This window comes from Lampetra fluviatilis, chromosome 37 (assembly GCF_964198595.1).
Source record: "Lampetra fluviatilis chromosome 37, kcLamFluv1.1, whole genome shotgun sequence".
In the NCBI taxonomy this organism is placed as follows: Eukaryota; Metazoa; Chordata; class Hyperoartia; order Petromyzontiformes; family Petromyzontidae; genus Lampetra; species Lampetra fluviatilis.
Window position 1 is genome coordinate 2,375,785 of NC_136311.1, and position 17,639 is coordinate 2,393,423.

Below are 17,639 nucleotides of genomic sequence, written 5' to 3' on the forward strand. Positions count from 1 at the left end.
ATTTGGAGGCCACTGCTGAACAATTGAACCTTATGGCGGTACCCCGGGGTACCATAGTACCCCGGCTCTCGCATGTCCGTGATGCAGTCAGTTTTAGTCTGTTGATGGTCGGCGATGTGGCAATCGACTCATCTCGACGAGCTGTACACGATGCACTATGGTACATACGAGCGTTCAGGGTTTCGGGGCAATTGTCCTCGCTGCGTTTCGACATCGCGGAGTAGCACTGATTTCGGATTGATTGATAACCCCAGTCGTGGAGTTAAGTACACCCCTGGAAAAAGTGTCCCAGAAATAAAATATTTAATTGGCTCGGCCATTTTGTATTATTTGGTACCCCGGGATACCACCATAAGGATAAATTAGCCAGTCCAGCTCTTACGCACAACATTGGTGGTCGTGGTGGCCAGGTGGCTCAAGAGGTCAAATCGCTGAGCTGACACCGGTGAAGCTTGGTGAAATTAACTACCATTACTCGCAGTGTGGTGTGGCCCTAATCTAGCAATGGATTAACTACAAGCTGTGTGTACATGTGTATGATCCTGCATGTCAAAAGTGGATTTTTTCATAAATCAATCTTTTAAAGGGAGGTGGATGGCAATGGGTTCAATTTGATAATGCATTTATAAATTCGGGAATGCCTCCCCAAGTCTCAAGACTTTTTTTTCAGGGGGAACCTATTGGGATGTTTGGCTAATTTCATTCGTGTTTTGCATGCGCATCATGGTATAAATCTGGTGACCAGTGCACATTTCTGGGCCACGGCTGTGGCGAATGATATCTGAACCTATCCAAGGTGCCCCTTCACCAACCCGCACGGACCAGTGTGGCGATACGTGGTCAACAACCTCCCATGGACCAACAATAGTGTGGAGAAACTTATCCAGCAAAGAATTGACGAAAGCTATATCTTCACACTTTATTTTGCATGTAGGACGAAACTAGAGATTCCCAAGGAAACCCACACATATGAGGGGATGACGCCCAATGCTTCACGCCTCCAACTCGCGAATAGCTCTGCTTGTGATGTCACAGCTCCACTAAAAAATTAGCAAGGACAGACTGGCATGCGATCGATCAGCTTGGCTATGGTCCGGCAGAGATTTCACAAAGTCGTGCAAACAATGTAAAAGAGAGAGAGAAAAGGCAACCAAGCAAGTGTGACAGATTGTGCAACATGGGCCGACAGTCAAAAGCTCTGGCAGAGGACCAACCAAAAAAAATCCTGCATTCGCAGACACCATTGGGTGCGGGTTCTCATTCCATCTTTATGCCAAAGTGGTCGAGAAGTGGATTAAAACCTCTGCTATTGCATTGAAACTGTTACAAAAGTGGTGTAGCCCTAACATGAATCTACAGGGTTTTTTTGAGTTAGACAATGTAAATATAAATGTGTCGTTAAACTCGCCCACGCACCCACAACACACTCATTACCAAGCATGCATGTGGATGAAGGCTATCACACCTCTTGGAAGCAAGGAAAGGTGCCCTTATATCCAAGATGTGCTTGTGTCAGAAGCTACCATTTGCCCTCCCAAACTCCACCAGTGTGTTGGAAGGACATGTTGCTTATACGAGTGCTATACTTATATAAAGGTATGATTATATCCATCTTCTACAGTGTTTATGAAGTCATGGTTTACAAGGGACAAAACTACAGGCAACTGAATAAGTAACGGTCCACGTATCTATACAAGGACCTTGTCCAGCCAATCTTAATAATAAATCACAGCGTGAGATCATTACTATTCAAGTTCCAGGATTCTTTATTTAGTTTTCGAACAATCGTGGGATCCAGCTGAAGGAGGGGAGCGACGACGGCGTGTGCCATCAATGGAAATAGTTTCGAAGCCCCTTTTGAACGTAAACTATCGAGCAGGTGTCAAATTCTGCCAGCTGCATATAGCGTTCCACTACGCTGCATTGAGTTATGATATGACATGACATTAAGATTAAGGAGGTGGAATGCTGCCCTGGTGTAATACTAAACTATTCACTATTTTTAATCATTAGAACACTGAACTTGAAAACCAATTGCCAATTCAAATCAATCTCCTGGCATAACAGTTGAAAAAATGGTGCAAGTCTTTTAAATCCTCCGTACAACTTCTGTCCATCCACCAGCATAAATTACCTTGCCTGGTATACAGGAGACGTGGGTTCGATCCAGACCCTGAGGCCTGCTGTATACTTGGAGTTTGCGGTGTCTCTCTCCCAGTGGTCGTGTGGATTTTTCTCTGGGTCCTGCGGTTTTTCCCTCCACATTTAGAATCAACGTGTGTTCAGAGTATTTGGCTGCTATAGATTTCACGTGCTAAGCAACTTCATCGAGCTATCATTTGTGGCCAGGTCGCTGTACAACTCAGTGGGCCTTACCTGGTAAAATTAAAATAGTTTAAATAACTTTTAGTTTTATGTAACTTGCGGTCAGGTGAAGTGCAAGAACTCCCACCTCATCCAAGATGTTTGGCCAGTTCGAGCTCACTCCAGTGCAGGTCATTCCACCAGCAGTGGCACAGGTAAAAAAAACACTGCAGGGCTGAACCTATACATTTGCCCTTTTATGATGAATTAAGGGTTAGGACCAGTTTGTTGTTAGAACTTATCCTTCGACTGCAGAGCTCGTTGTGCGGTGGCAGCAGCAGCCGGAACCCAATACAACTGGATGACGATGCTGTGGTTAGAGCTAGGGTTTCTGTGCTTTGATGAGAACTGTGATATACTGCACAATATAACGGTCCACAATAATTAGATCGTCTATTTTGTAAAATCGTGATATCCTTATTTGTTTAGTTTGTTTTATCTCTTCTGTTGTGACAAATTATGTGAATTAAGAACAACCACATTCATTAATGTTCTAAATAATTGTATAACCCATCACACAATAAAATTTGTTCTACATAACTTCAGTAACCCTATTATATTATGGTAGTACAGGCTAAATTTATGCCTACACTATGGTAGTATTAATTTCCTAATATTTGTATTGCAAAACTGTAAACAATGTGTGTTATAAGCATTGTATATCGTAACAGGTTGCAATGACTCATGGCAGACACATGCCGAGTGAACTGCAACTGATGAACTTGTAATTAATTTTGAATCGTACTGGAGGTATGATAAAGCACCAAAACAATCAAATTGAGAAATACAATAAAAAAGTTACAATAATTGATGCAGCACACATGAGAGCACTCGTACCAGCTCACCTTTTCTCCCTTCAATAAACTGTTTGCAAAGCAGCACTCCATAACCCAGGAGCCACTCAATTAGGTTACTGAAGAATCTCCCAGCAATGTGCAGAGAAACGCCAGAGAAGTGGCATTACAATCTCAAAACACACCGGAAAACTGTACAGCACAACCGGGGAAACCGGCACGGGAAAATGTATATCACTTGGTGAAAAATGTCATCGCAGCATTGCTAGTTCATGCAATTGACTCCTGATTTGAAGGTTGCAAAGAGAGTCCCCACTTTGTGGGAGATCAGTAGTGATTGTCCTGTAGACTTGTAGTGTGACACAGGCCCCCTACTGCTTGGGCGTGGTATTGTGATGCACACAGAATGACAGCTGCCACTCGTATACACATGGGAGAGATGGATTTGGCCAGATTTACTTTGAGGTGGCCCATGGGTAAATCACACATTGGTGGAGCACAGAAGCTCACCAGTGTGAGGGAGTAAGGGGAGCGGGGGAAATTAATATTTTTTATGTATTTAGGTAAAGTGCATGCATTGCAAGGTACAAGGGGGCAGAGGTTGGCATGTCCCTTCATTGCCCAAAACACCACATCCCTATCAGGATTGAGCATCTTTATCTGGAGGCTACTTCTGGATTTCGGACGATCATATGCGTTATTTTAAACACTAATAGCTCACTGTTTAACTTCTGATCAAAAATAGTCAGACTATTTGGCCCTGATGGTACGATCATTACCAATGCCTACCCCACACTGCGAGAGAGGGGAATACATGAATAAGCACACATGCAATTTAAACACGTTACATTGACTGTTAAGACATGTAGCTTTGGGCAAGACAGGTTTTTAGAAGGTGCGATAGCCCGTGGTCGAGACTACTGATGGAGTGGCAGCTAAAAGATGATCATGTACGAAAGGTCATCCAACGTGGAGATGAAGCAATCAAATTCCCTCGTGTGCAGGAATTATGATTTAATACATCGCAGGACCATTTGATATGGGAGGCTCTTATAATGCAGTAGACTTATAATGGCTGATGATGTACAACTACCGTGCATGTATGCATGCTGCAGACAATAGTTTAATGCTATCATTAATAATAACAATAATGATGGAACACATGCACACCCATTCAATCAGAGTAAGAACCAGTGCATAGAATTGCAAGGGCACAGCAATAAAGTTGAGCACGATTGCGTCAAAACACAAGACAACATTTTTTCCGACAACACGAAATTGGACCGCCTCAGATAAACACACGTGCAGCCCTTCGTGAATACACTGCTGGATGAGGATGTCCCCATGCCGTGCAGGTCGTGGGGGTTGATCGTACCGTACTTCACAACACTGGTCAATCGGCATGGGTTGGTGAAGTCAGGGAGCATAGACGTGGGAGCAGAGTAGAACTGTACAACAACGGTTTTTGGTGCTGCACCACCCTCTGGCAACCGCAGCCCCAATTGTAACCTGTCATGCACGGTTTTGCCCATCCAAGCACAATCATCCACCATCAACCCTGCTCGGCTTCCGATGTCTGACGAGATTGGACACATTCCGGGTGATTGGTCAGGGCATCACACAGCATCCGTTCATTAAACACAAGAGACAGCCACCACCAAGTAATTCCACCTTCAGAAGCTCCGTAAGATCCAAAAGGCATCATAACGTAACCTCCAGCGGCACATGTTAAGACAGGCACATACCAGGGCCACGCACGTGCGCATGCAAAGGACATCTCGCAAGAAAGGAACAACCCCGCCTCTCGCTCCTGCACATGAACGTCCCACAGCAAGATGAAACAAACCTACACGTTTGCTCGGGCCACAGCCTTAAAAAAGGCATCAGCGGTGGCAACAGCAGCAGCGTCACCAACAAAATGCAACACTTGGGAGACTGACGGACTTGGCAGCAGTGATTGTTATGTTGGTGGGCATCAAAGCCATTCCTGCAACCTTCATGCCGAAGCCTGCAGGTGACTCATGGTGCTCTCGAGGCCCGCCAGAACGACAAGCCCTCTTCACCAAATTCACATGTACTTTGAACAACCACCAGGTGCTTTGTCCCAGCAAGGCTGCCATCATTAAATCGTCCCTACTCTGAGCCATCATCCCCACCAACACCTACACCACGTGTTTTGTCCTCAGCCCCTGTATAATTGCACGGTAGTACACAGTACTGACACTGCGGGACGTGGGGTGGATAGACAGATGCAGACCAACGAAGCGGCAAGATTGGCATAGGACAGAGAGAAGTGGAGGGAGGTGCGACATGCCACCAACCCTCTAGAAAGACGATACCAGAAGACGACTACTGACACTGTACCTATACATGTAAACCTAGCCACTCGCGTGTAGCCGTGCAGTTTGTTGAATTGGCTCCCAGGGCTTCGGGCATTTACAATGACCCCCGAGAATGCTAAAGGTGACGCTGGAGCATTGATACTGCACACCGAGAATACTAAAATACTCTCCAGCCTAGCTGGAGTGATTTTCAAAAGTAAGCCGCAAGAGATCCTAAGGGTGTCTTGGTATGCTCGAGACTGGGCCACTGTCAATGAACCGTTGTAATCCTAAGGATGTTTTCATTTTGCTCACATAACTTCCAGCATTGTGATCCTCATAATAATCATATGGTTGCGTTATTGAGGCGCAATGAGCCGTGTTGTAGTCTATAAACACAACAGAATAAGACGTTGAGTGGGGACCCACAGCTTGTGTTACAACACCAGGGAATACCAAAATTGTCATCTAGACGAAACGAGTCCCATATATTCACAATTCAAAAATAAACAACAAGAAACATCCGGCGGCTTAGTATGGCTGAGACAGGGGAAGTGTGTACGCCACAGGTAAACCCTAAGGTTGCTTGTTATACTTTGTCTCTCTACGCCTCCAGCATTATTATCAGTGACCTCGGCAATAATCAATTGGTTGCAATCGCCAGTGGGTTCGACCCGCAGGTACTGTACGGTAGATGAAACCGAATAAGATGGAGAGTGCGAGTGGGGACCCACAGCTTGTGTTACAACACGCACGCACGGCGAGACGAGGCACTTTCACCACCAGGGTCGCCTCGCCTAGCCAGCGCTGCCGACAAAAAAAACCCCTTCAACGATCTCTCACGAGACGCCGCCTGGACCCCAAGAGTAAATGTTATTTTTCACAATGAAACACAACCCGTGGCGTCGCATACGAAAAACACACGCGCATGCACGAACGAGGGGTACCCATGGGCAATATCGCGAGAGCTGATGAACCTGTAGACTGCTGCTGCCTTGTGAAGACTTTCACAGGGCCACACAAGTGGCCATGTGGAAGGGGCCATCACATGAGAGATGGGAGCAAAGTCATTGTACGGGAGATGCAGGGAGGGTAGAAAGCATCAGAGGAGGCGAAGCAACGGTGGTTAGAACCACAGGAGCAGAGATAATTATAGTGGGAAAGCGCGAGAGGATACGCATAATTAGAATGACAAGCAGGGGACGAAGCATCAGAGAGACACACCGAGAGAATCAGAAGCATCAGAGGAATCCAAGACGCAACACAGAGGAGCAGGATCAACAGATATAGAAGAGGCACAGCCACCTTAAGCCAACGCAACAGCACGATCGTCAGATAAAACAACTGCGGCGTCAGAGGAAAGGCATGAGACAGCAGCAGAAACAGCAGGGTTACATAGACGAGCATGACATTAGACAGGCACATCGTGAGGAACAAAAGCACGAGAGAGGGCCATCGTCGGTAGCAAACGCCACAGCCGAAGAAGCATGACAACACCTACGTGAGTTTTCCCGACGAGTCGAGGAACAGCGACAGAAATGCAAAGCCATCAGACGAGTGAAAGCGTTAGAGGCGCACGACAAAATTAGAAGAGAACAAAACACGAGCAGCAGCGTTACACACACACAGTACCGACAGAAGCATTCGAGGCGTAGCAGCATTCGAGGCAAACAAAAGCATACGACAGCGACATCAGCGCCACAACAGCAGCGTGACACAGGCCGCCACCAGCCTCCCCCTCACCTCCATGAGCCCTCCCGACGTGTCGAGGTCGTACACGATCTTCTCCATCATCGTGGCCTCCTCCTCCTCCTCACCGCGGCCGATAAACAATCTGCAAGCGCCTTCTCAGCTCAGTCCGTGCGCTGGCGTTGCGCTTGCCTTTGGGGTTTACTCCGCGCTCCCCAACTCAACAAAAGACGCAGCGGCCGAGAAACGCGGCGGAGCAGTCGCCACTCAGCCGCTGCTGCTGCCGTCGCTGCCGCTACTCGCCGCCTGCGTCGCCATGGCGTCCCGAGGCGCAGCGACAAAACAAGGCCCTGCGGGGTCCCCGGTCTTGCCTGGAGCTCCCCGCAGGGAAGCCTGCGCTAGGCCTCCCGTCAGATGCGGAGGCCGCGCCGGCAAGGCTGGGAGCAGAGGCGAGCACGACGCACGCAAGGAATCGTCGTCCCCTCTCTCTGGCTGCACTCCCGCCCTCGTTACCGCCGCTGCTGTTGTCGTTGCAAAGGCCTCGATAACACGGCCGCTTATTAACGGCGGCCCCGCGCCGCCTCCTCCTCCATCACCGCCGCGTCAAGTTGGCGCTAACTTTGCAATAGCGGTAGTGCGCATGCGTAGACACGCCCCGCCAGCCGCGTGGCTTCACGAGCGCGCGGTTCCCGCCAAAAGCGCGTGCTCGCCCATTGGTCAATGTCCGGCAATCCTGACGCGCGATTGGACGCAATCGCGTGATGTCACGACAAACGGTGCGTAACGGCGGCCATCTTCGGTAAGGAAAAAAGTCGTACAGTAACATTGTTGTGAAGGATGACGTCTTCTGTAGCCATTTCCGGTCACATATAATAATAAATTATTACAAGTTAATTATATATTTTTTATTACTGTTCATGTTAACCACAGCTTTTTTTCCTAGTATGGAGTTGCGTGACTTCCATAACGCTCTGTAAAAAAAGATGAAGTGAACAAAAAATGTGCTTATTGACATACATTACAGTAATGCCTAAGGGATCAATTAATCGGTTGGGTCGCAGATTGAGAATCGATCCTTTACAAATCCTATTTACATGGAAGTTACAGATGCCCATGTTAGCTTAGTATACAAAAAAACAACACAATGCAAATGTGAAAGGCAATAACATGCGCACGTCCGCTGCTGAATGAATGCCTCCCCTACGGGGGGGGTGGGGTATTTATTTATATCTTTAGATTATTTGGCTGCTGCTATAAATGTCCACATGACGAGCCACTTCGTTGAGCTGTCATTTGTGGCCATGTCGATTCTGGAAAAAAATCTACATAGCCCCGTGGGCCTTACCCGGTAAAGTAGAAAGTTAGTTTTACTGGTAGGAACCTCCTGGTTACACCAGCCCACAGGGGATTATTGTGCCCGTCCGTCCGTCGTGCAGGCAGGGGCTGGGTGGGGATGGTCGGGAGGGGCTGGGTGGGGAGGGTCGGGAGGGGCTGGGTGGGGAGGGTCGGGAGGGGTGGGGCTGGGTGGGGAGGGTCGGGAGGGGCTGGGTGGGGGGTGGGAGGGGTGGGGCTGGGTGGGGAGGGGCTGGTCACCCCGTGGTGCCCTTATAAAACTCAACGTTTAACCTACTCACGCCAGCTTGTGCCCGCCCTCACAGTCGGGCATATTTGCGGGATACACCACGCCGCCGTTGACCCTGGCCATTGACTGAGCAACCCAACGTTCCTACCAGCTCCCTCCGCAGGACAATGTGTTTTTAGCTTAGTTTAGGATGCAGTGCGTTGACCTGACCACAAGGTTTATCCACCTCCTTGTCAACAATTCACGTGGAGAGACCGAGAATGTGAGACCACAGCTACCGGCTTCTCTCAGAGGTCAGGGCTGGAACCTCTCAGTGCCTAGGTTTGAATCCAGGCAGCCTCCTGTGATTTTCCACCGGGTCCTGCGGTTTTCACCTCCAAATTTAGAATCGACACGCGTTTAAAGTACTGTATGTGGCTGCAATAAATTTCCACATGGCAAGCCACTTCGTTGAGCTATCGTTAATCGCCAGCTCGCTTCTGAAAACGAGCTGTATAGCTCAGTGGACCTGGATTCTCAAAGTCGGTTGGTTGATGGTTTTGTCGTGGATACACTCTTATAATTTTTAAAAAGTGACGTCAACTGCGCGAGATACGTTTCGGTTAAATATGCCCGCAATATTAACCAGGGCGGACGCTGGGGTTCTAACCGCGAAACTCTGCTACATGCGGCAATTAACGCGCTATTCTATGATTGCGGATGATTGGAGCAATAGCAACTTGGTTCAGGAGCTCCATGTCAATGTCGCGGTCTGCTGCTGCTGCTAGGCACGACGAGAGGGAGGGCTCCATCAGAGAGAGAGAGAGTTCGTGTCGTGTCGCTGTCCCTCTACCTGCTCCGTTGAAGGAGCGCAGACAGTAGTGGGGTTCATTGTGCGGGTCCACGTGTTGTGTTGCAAGGCCACAATCACACGCCTGTGTCTTGTACTTAGTATATCTCTATGGGTTTAGTACAAGGGTCGGAAAACCAATATAAAAGTGCAATTTTTTTCGAATTTGGTCAACTAAATATTTCAAGAGCCACAATGCACGTGCATACGATGCGGTGGTCCTTAATATATAACGTCACGAAGCCGTCCTTACAGAGCCGCATGCAGCTCAGGAGCCGCGGGTTTCCTACCTCTGGTTTACTATATGCTCCATAGTGCATGGCCACAATCGCATTCCTCTTGTTTTGTTTTTAAGTGTTTTTTTTCGTGATGGAGATGTGGTGCGCATCGTCCCGCTGCTGTTGATGTTCTGATAAAGCGGTTGAGGGTTCCGCCAGTGTCTTCGAGGAGGAGGAGTGTCAAAGCCAAGAAGAGGTGGTGCAATGATGTCTGGGTCTGGAATGAGGTGTCGTTCATTCTGTTGGGTGGTAGACGCGATCCTCCCTCCTCCTCGCGGTGGCTCCACCGCTGAGGATGCTTTCACTTCACATGAGACCAGTTGTGTAACGAGCTACGAGTTGGGGGCCCCCTTGGCAAGCACCATGAGATTTACTCTTTGGTTCTTTCGGTAAAGTCACATAGGTAGAAATAAAATAAATCACGACGTTTCGATCGCAACACAAGCGACCGTCATCAGGCGGAACCGATACAGCAGGACAACTGCTGATTTATTTTATTTTTAACTACGTGACTTTACCGAAAGAACCAAAGAGTATGGATTTCTGCGGTCACGAAAGCTTCAAATCACCATGAGATTTTTCAGCAACAGTGTAAAACAACAACAAACGTATTTAAAACGCGGTTTAAATGTATATGTTTATGAAAACGCTTTCATTTACGTTCCACGCCTTATTTGAATTTACTTAGAGCAGTAACGTTTGGCGACCATGCGAGACAAATTCAATATTGTGGGACCCCACCTGAACGATTTCCGGCACCCCCTGAGTTGATCACGGCATGACCACGCCACTGCCTTCGACACACACAACTCTGACACCGTGACCCGAGCGAGGCCAGACGGACGCCGTTCGTGACAATGAACGCACGACACCACGTGCCGCTGGGGCCGCCACGGCATCGTGAAATCCGTAACCTGTTACATTCACCTGCGAGTGACCTCCGCGCGAGATTGTCGAAAAAGTTCGGTGTTTTTGGTAGTGGGGTGGGGGGGGGTGACCACAGACCGCAGCTCACTCCTGCGCCTGTAGCGATTAGGGAGGCGAGGCAGCCGTGAGCACGGGTGGCTCAGAGCGATAGCTCTCGACACAATACGGCGAATTGTGCGCGGTGTTTTCCTGCTACGCACCGGTGGGTTGCCAACCAGCATCGCGCTGCCACCAACTCCTCGACCGCCGCCTCCACCCCCTCTACGCGCCCTCGCACGCCCGATCAAAATCACGCGTCGAGTTTGAGCCACGCAGCACTTGCGACGCCGACTCTCTTGTTCAGCCGGTGCCGTTGTGTGTGTGTAGATGCTGCACGGTTATGTGAAGAGGTGGGTACAATGTTTGTTTTACTTTAACTGTTTTGTTGATCTTAATTTGTCTCTGCTATAAAGAAGTTGGCTTTGGTAACGGTGTCGTTGCGTTGGCAGCAGTGGTGCAAAAAAAACTAACACGTGCATAAATAACACTCTGTGTGTGTGGCCTTAAAGGGTAGTTTATATGGGCGACGTTTCGGATCGTGGGGCTCCTTCAAAGCACAGCGGGGCATTGCCCTAAACGTCGCCTATTGTATATTTTAACGCGCTGTGGCCATTTTCGGATGTGTTCAAAGTTGTTTTAGCTATTTGTGTGATAGGTTTGGATGTTCTCAAGTGGATATTCTACCCCCCCGCCATGACGCGACGTGGGGAGGCCTTCATCCAGCAGTGGATTGGCATAGGGCCGCAATTTCCATCGTTTCACCCGATCTCGAGTGGCTGTGATTCAAGCGCTCCAACCCTCGTTGAATTCTGGTCAGAGGTTAACAGGCCTTGTCTTCCCACTGGGGTGGGGGGGGGGCGATAAATTGAGTACCACTTTGATGTAAGTTTAACGATGGGTGCGCGGTGGTGAAGCTGATCCTTGTCATGAGAATGGGTAATTTCCATGACCAACGGATATGAACGTTGCGGTGGCGCCTGGTATGCAGGAGGTCGTGGGTTCGATTCCCACCCTGACGCCGCCTGTGGTCGCGTGGATTTAACTTCTCGTTTTCCCCTCCACATTTAGAATTAGCGTGCGATTAGAGTATTTGGCAGCTATCAATGTCCACGTGATGAGCCACTTCATTGCGCTTTCATTTGTGGCCAGGTCGCTTCTGAAAAAGAGCTACGTAGCTCAGTGAGCCTGACCTGCTAAAATATAAAAAAGAACACTCAACCCCAATGATTGTTTAAGCAGGAAGACGCCGTGACTCAGTCAACTATTCGTGACTGATAAAGTGAAATACAGTAACTTGGAGCTCTTTGGTCAATTCACTGCTGGATGAGAAACTCGCCATGTCGCGCCGGTCATGGGGGGGGGGGGGGTTGTCTGACCATACTTCACCGTGCTGGTCAGTGGCAGCGCATAACCGACCAGTCGTGTGACCTTCGTGGCCGGAAATCGAACTCGCGTGTGCCGGGTTCGTAGCGCGGTGCGCCAACCGCTGTGCCACCACTCCCCACTCCCATTCCTCTCCGTGTTTGTATTTCACGTGCGGAGAGGCGGTGGAGGTTAGCCGACGCTAAAGCCACGCGGGGGATCGATCGTGTGCGTCACTGCGATACTGCTCGGAACTTCCTCGAGTTTTTGATAATCGCAAATCCAGTCTGTTTCTCCTATAACGCGATTGAGTGAACAGAACGGCGTCGCGCGAGGAGGAATAAGCGGTTGTACGGCTGCCTCGGCGTAGCATCGCACAAGGTGGGATGCTGCTGGATGCTTTTCGGTACTCCCCACGCGCCTCTGTCTTTGTTCAGCCTGCATACCCATTTTACGTGTTATCGCGGACTGTGTTTTACCCTATCTTATTTATTATAGCGCGATTTTTCCAGACAGTAATCGGCAATGCGCCCCATCTTGTTGAGCCTCGGCAGCTAAGCAGGTTTGAGCCTGGATAGCACTTGTGTGAGCAACCAGCGCTATGGGGCGCGTTCATCTCCGTTGACGATCAGACAGTGGTGTAAACTCCACATTCTTATGGCGGAAGCAGTTGTGTGTGTGTGTGTATGTGGGGGAGTGGTCGTGTAGCGGTTCGCGCGCTGTGCTACGAACCCGACGATCCAAGTTCTATTCTCGCTCACGGCCAATACCAGTGACGATTATCTGAACCGGTCCTGGGCCTCCCCTAGGTCGACTCAGCCTCAAATTAGTACCTGGTGCGGTGTGTTCAAATATCGCCACTGGGGAGACAAAGGTGGCCGGGCGTGGTGCTGGCCCATTAACAGCACTTGCCCCAACAGTCTGTTCAGGCTAAAGGGGGGATCTTTGTCTTTGGTCTGCTTCTGTATAATTGTATTGCGATTCTTCCGCTGTAGCTGGATACGCGTGTGCAGGTGAACTCACCTGGAGGCGCCGTGGTGATTTCTGCAGTGCGGGTGACATAACAGGAGGGACATAACCACTGTGCAGGTGAGAGGCTCGTTCACCTGGTGGTCTCAGCTGGTGGTCTCACCTGGTATTCTCACCAAGTGGTCTTATCTGCTGGGCTCACCGTTGGTCTCACCTAGTGGTCTTACATAGTGGTCTCACCTCGTGGTTTCACCTGGTGGTCTCACCTCTCACCGCTCTACAGGGTGGCTCAAAAGTCAGGACGCATAGGGCTATTGAATTTATTTTAACACTGGCATTAAAACATTTTAACAATTTATTCTTGAAGTTAATATTTTATCTCTCGTCATTATTAATATACATTTTTCGTTTTCTTCTTCCTGCTGCTGCAGGGTCACCTCAAATTCGTCATTGTACAAACATCATTGGTGACTGTTCAAAGATTACATCGGTAAACTTAAAAAAAAGTCCCAAAATAATTTCAAAACATAATTAATGTATGCATTAATCTTAGTGGAAGTCAGTTTGATTATTTGTTAATATTAATTAAATAGCCCTGTGTAATTTGTCAAAATATAGTAACCCTCCTTTTTGCCACCCTGTATATTGATGAGAATGTGGCACGTGACCAAATCATCCAGAATTCGTCCATGGGTCAGAGCAGAAAATGGTACCACAGAAGGTGGCAAAGCTTTGGTAGTTATGATGTATTCATCCAGCTGAAATTACTGAATGATCTGATCACCCCACACATGTTTTGACCCATGCGCTTATGCAATGCAATTTGAACCCCGATGAAGCTTGGAAAGCTATGGTTCAAAATAACTCACAGACAAACACCACGTTGTGAAAGACCCAATACAGAAGATCCCTCGGTTTGGTCTTCCACAGAGCTCATGGTCCACCCTAAACCCCATCATCCACTGCACAAACCATGGCAGGTGCGTTAACCTGATGCACAAATGGAAAACTCTCCAGTGTGCGACTACGGTCATCCAGAACAGACCGTACAACACGTATGTACATATGTTGAACTTCTTTCACCCCGTACGTAGCCAACCGTGCTAATCGGAGGTGCACATGATGACGCAACAACAAAAAAACACGAAGGAGACATCGCAGCGATACACTCCGCCGCTCCTGAGGCCGTTGTCTGGCTTTGGCCACCTGAATGTGAGATTGGAGTCGTTGCTCTGCATATACACTATCAGCCGTACGGAAGAAGACAGATTTAAAGCGGTTATCGCATACTCTGCTGGAATTGGCCACACATCAAGTGATTGAAGCCCGCGAGGGTGATGCCACCTCGAGTGGTACCGACAAAGTGCAGCATCCGCTCTGGGTTCATGGACTACGGTAAATCAAGTCAATAACGTGGAAGCTAAGCAGGTTTCTAGCCTGTTCCGTTCTCGGATGGGCGACCACCATGCACAACAGGTTGTTACCAGTTGCTGCTGCGCCGCTACGTGGCAGGCAGCAGAGGATTGTGCAGCAAAATCCACTGTTGTACTGCACTGCTATGCCCCCCGCCCTCCGGCTCCCACGCATCTACGTTCCTCGCCTTCATGAACCCGTTTTAACCGACGTGGTTGAAGTATGGTCAATAACCCTCCAACGACGTGGAGAGGCCCTCATCCGACAGTGGCAGTGTTGACGGGCATAGCGGTGAGTTTCTCGTCGTCGTTGTTGTGTAAACAGTTTTGTAACCCTCCCTCAGTGCGGGAGCGTTCGGCGTGGGCGTGAGGCTTAGTGCCGGGCCGTAAATCCCGAGAACATCTACTTAGGCGAACACAGTGCGGGCATTATAGTAAAGCGATGCGGAGAGCCAGAATTGAGAAGCAAGACAATGTAAAGTAATACACCACACAAGGATCGACCGACGGACGGGTTCATTCGGGCCGGGAACAGGGGAGCTTGGATCGCCAGTGTTTATAGCACGCGGTGCACCAGCCACTGCTCCGCCACCACCACCACCCCACCCTGCAGTTGTAAGTGTTAATGTTTTATTGAGATGCGGTCGCATTCAGATGCTGCACTAATCCAAACTATGCAGTCGTAGTATTCTTACTGCAAGGAGGAAGCGATCGTATGCGATGCGTTTGTCAGGGCAGGTTTTTGGGGTGCTGCGTTGGCAAGATGTTAACTACCTCGCCTAGTGTACAGGAGGTCGTGGGTTCGATTCCAATCCTGATGCCTGTAATATTTAGAGTTTCCTTCTTCTCCCTGTGGATGAGTGGGTTTTTCTCCAGGTCCTCCGGTTTTCCTCTCTGCATTTATAATTAACATCACCACGCGTTCAAAAAATTTGGCTGCTGTAAATGTCCACGTGATGAGCCACTGCATTGAACTATCATTTGTGGCCAGGTCGCTTCAGAAAAAGACCTACATAGCTCAGTGGGCCTTACCTGGTAAAATAAAAATAAAATAGTTTAATCGTTTTTTAATAGTTAAGCCAGGTTTTTGATGGACCACAGCAACTCTCACGGATGAGTAGAGAGGTCAGTTTTATCTTCTTGGTTCTTTCGGTAAAGTCACGTAGAAGGGAAGTAATAAAATAATAAAAATAAAACATAATAAAATAAGAATTATTATATTATATTATTTTATTATGTTTTATTTTTATTATTGTATTACTTCCCTTCTACGTGACTTTACCGAAAGAACCAAGAAGATGAATCCCTGCAGTCACGAAAGCTTTAAATCGAAAGGTCAGTTTTAGTGTAGATAGGCGGATGTGTGAGGCAAGGAGGTCAGAGAGCTGGACTTCAACAACACAAAGAGATAACAAACTTCTGGCCTCTCGAAACACGGCGTACTTAGGTGTCCTTCGGAACTTCATGGAAGAACAGGATGAAGCAAATCAGAAGTTTTGAACAGAACATTGAAGCAGAGAGAGACGAGGCCACGATGGGTGGGAAGTATTACGTATGTAGGTATGTATATTGAACTTCTTTCGCACCGTACGGAGCCAACCGTGCTAATCGGAGGTGCGGGAACCGCGTGCAGGGAGGGGGAGGAGGCAGGTCGCCAGAGGTGGGACAAAGTCATTGTTATGCAAGTCCAAGTCGAGTCGCAAGTCATCAAATTCATGACTCGAGTCTGACTCGAGTCCAAGTCACATGACTCGAGTCCACATCTCATAGGTGGGACAAAGTCATTGTTATGCAAGTCCAAGTCGAGTCGCAAGTCATCAAATTCATGACTCGAGTCTGACTCGAGTCCAAGTCACATGACTCGAGTCCACACCTCTGCAGGTCGCTGAGATCGGCATTAGCGTAGCACCCAGAGGTCACCGACCAAAGGCCTCAAGCCACCAAAATTGAAAACTAATTTCTTTAGAACTGTTATTTTGGGTCTAGTTTATTGTCCTTCCCCCGCACCTCCGATTTAGCACAGTTGGCTACATACCGTGTGGAAGAAATTCAACAGACATGCATACCTCCGATTAGCAAGGTTGACTACGTACGGTGCGAAAGAAGTTTAACATACGTACATACAGTACATACGACAGGGCCCAGGGGTAGCGCGAGGTTCACGAGTTCGAATCCAGCGGCCGTCCTGGTTACTACTGCAGGTGAAGCTGCCAGTACGCAGAGCTGAATATCCGGACATCCTACCAAACAACGTGCGGTATAAACTATTTATTTAAACTAAAAAAAATGTTTACCAGGCAAGGCCCACTGAGCTATACAGCTCTTTTTCAGAAGCGACCTGGCCACAAATGATTGCTCAATGAAGTGGCTTATTACGTGGAAATTTATAGCAGCCAAATACTCTGAACGCACATTGATTATAAATGTGGATGGGGAACACCGGAGGATCAGGAGAAAAATCCACACGACCACAGCGAGAGAGAGACAATCAAACTCCAAATATACAAGCAGGCGTCAGGTTCTGAATCTAACCCATGCCCTCCTGTATACATCTCACCACCATGGTGTCCACAGAGCACTTACTCGGCACAAGCGGGAAAATCAAGCTGCGCCCTTTATAACGATCTCAATTATCTCCACCCCTCATCCTCAGGCTTCGAACTCGTCCATGGCTTCTCGGCGCGCCCTCCTCGTCTCACTGGCGCTGCTTGCTCTGCACTGGCAGCAGAGCCACGGGATACCGACTTCCCAAGTTCAGAGCACCAGGGGCACATCCACAGGGACCGTGGACAGGCCCCTTGGCCCAACAGCCACCCCGGCGAACACCCTCAAAGCGGAGGGCACCACCACCACCAAAATTGGGCAGGGAACCACCACTCAAGTTGATGAGGGCCAGAGTGTTGGCAGTGGTGATAACATCACCACTGCCAACACCACCACGACCACTACCACCGACCCCACGACCATCAGCAAGTATGGTGATCATGATGACAATGCTGACATCACCACTGGTAATAATGGCGAACGGACCTCTGCTACGAGCGGCAGCAGCCTTGGTCCCAGCGAGAAACTC

At 48.7% G+C, this 17,639-nt stretch overlaps 1 protein-coding gene and 1 long non-coding RNA gene across 3 annotated transcripts in view; one reads left to right on the top strand and one right to left on the bottom strand.

Annotated features, from left to right (window-relative positions):
* The window catches only part of PHF12 (PHD finger protein 12), a 33,225-nt gene extending 25,450 nt beyond the window's left edge, over positions 1 to 7,775 (bottom strand). For both annotated transcript variants that reach the window (XM_078873540.1, XM_078873541.1), the window contains exon 1: positions 7,223 to 7,775. In XM_078873540.1, the coding sequence (XP_078729666.1) occupies positions 7,223 to 7,273 (51 nt within the window). In that variant the 5' untranslated portion in view covers positions 7,274 to 7,775. The remainder of the gene's footprint in view (positions 1 to 7,222) is intronic.
* A 3,309-nt stretch (positions 7,776 to 11,084) lies between these two features.
* On the top strand, positions 11,085 to 17,434 carry LOC144945399 (uncharacterized). The gene is made up of 4 exons (XR_013639651.1): positions 11,085 to 11,173; positions 12,505 to 12,566; positions 13,181 to 13,274; positions 17,220 to 17,434. It is a non-coding gene; the product is annotated as an uncharacterized LOC144945399 (long non-coding RNA).
* The last annotated feature ends 205 nt before the right edge of the window (positions 17,435 to 17,639 follow it).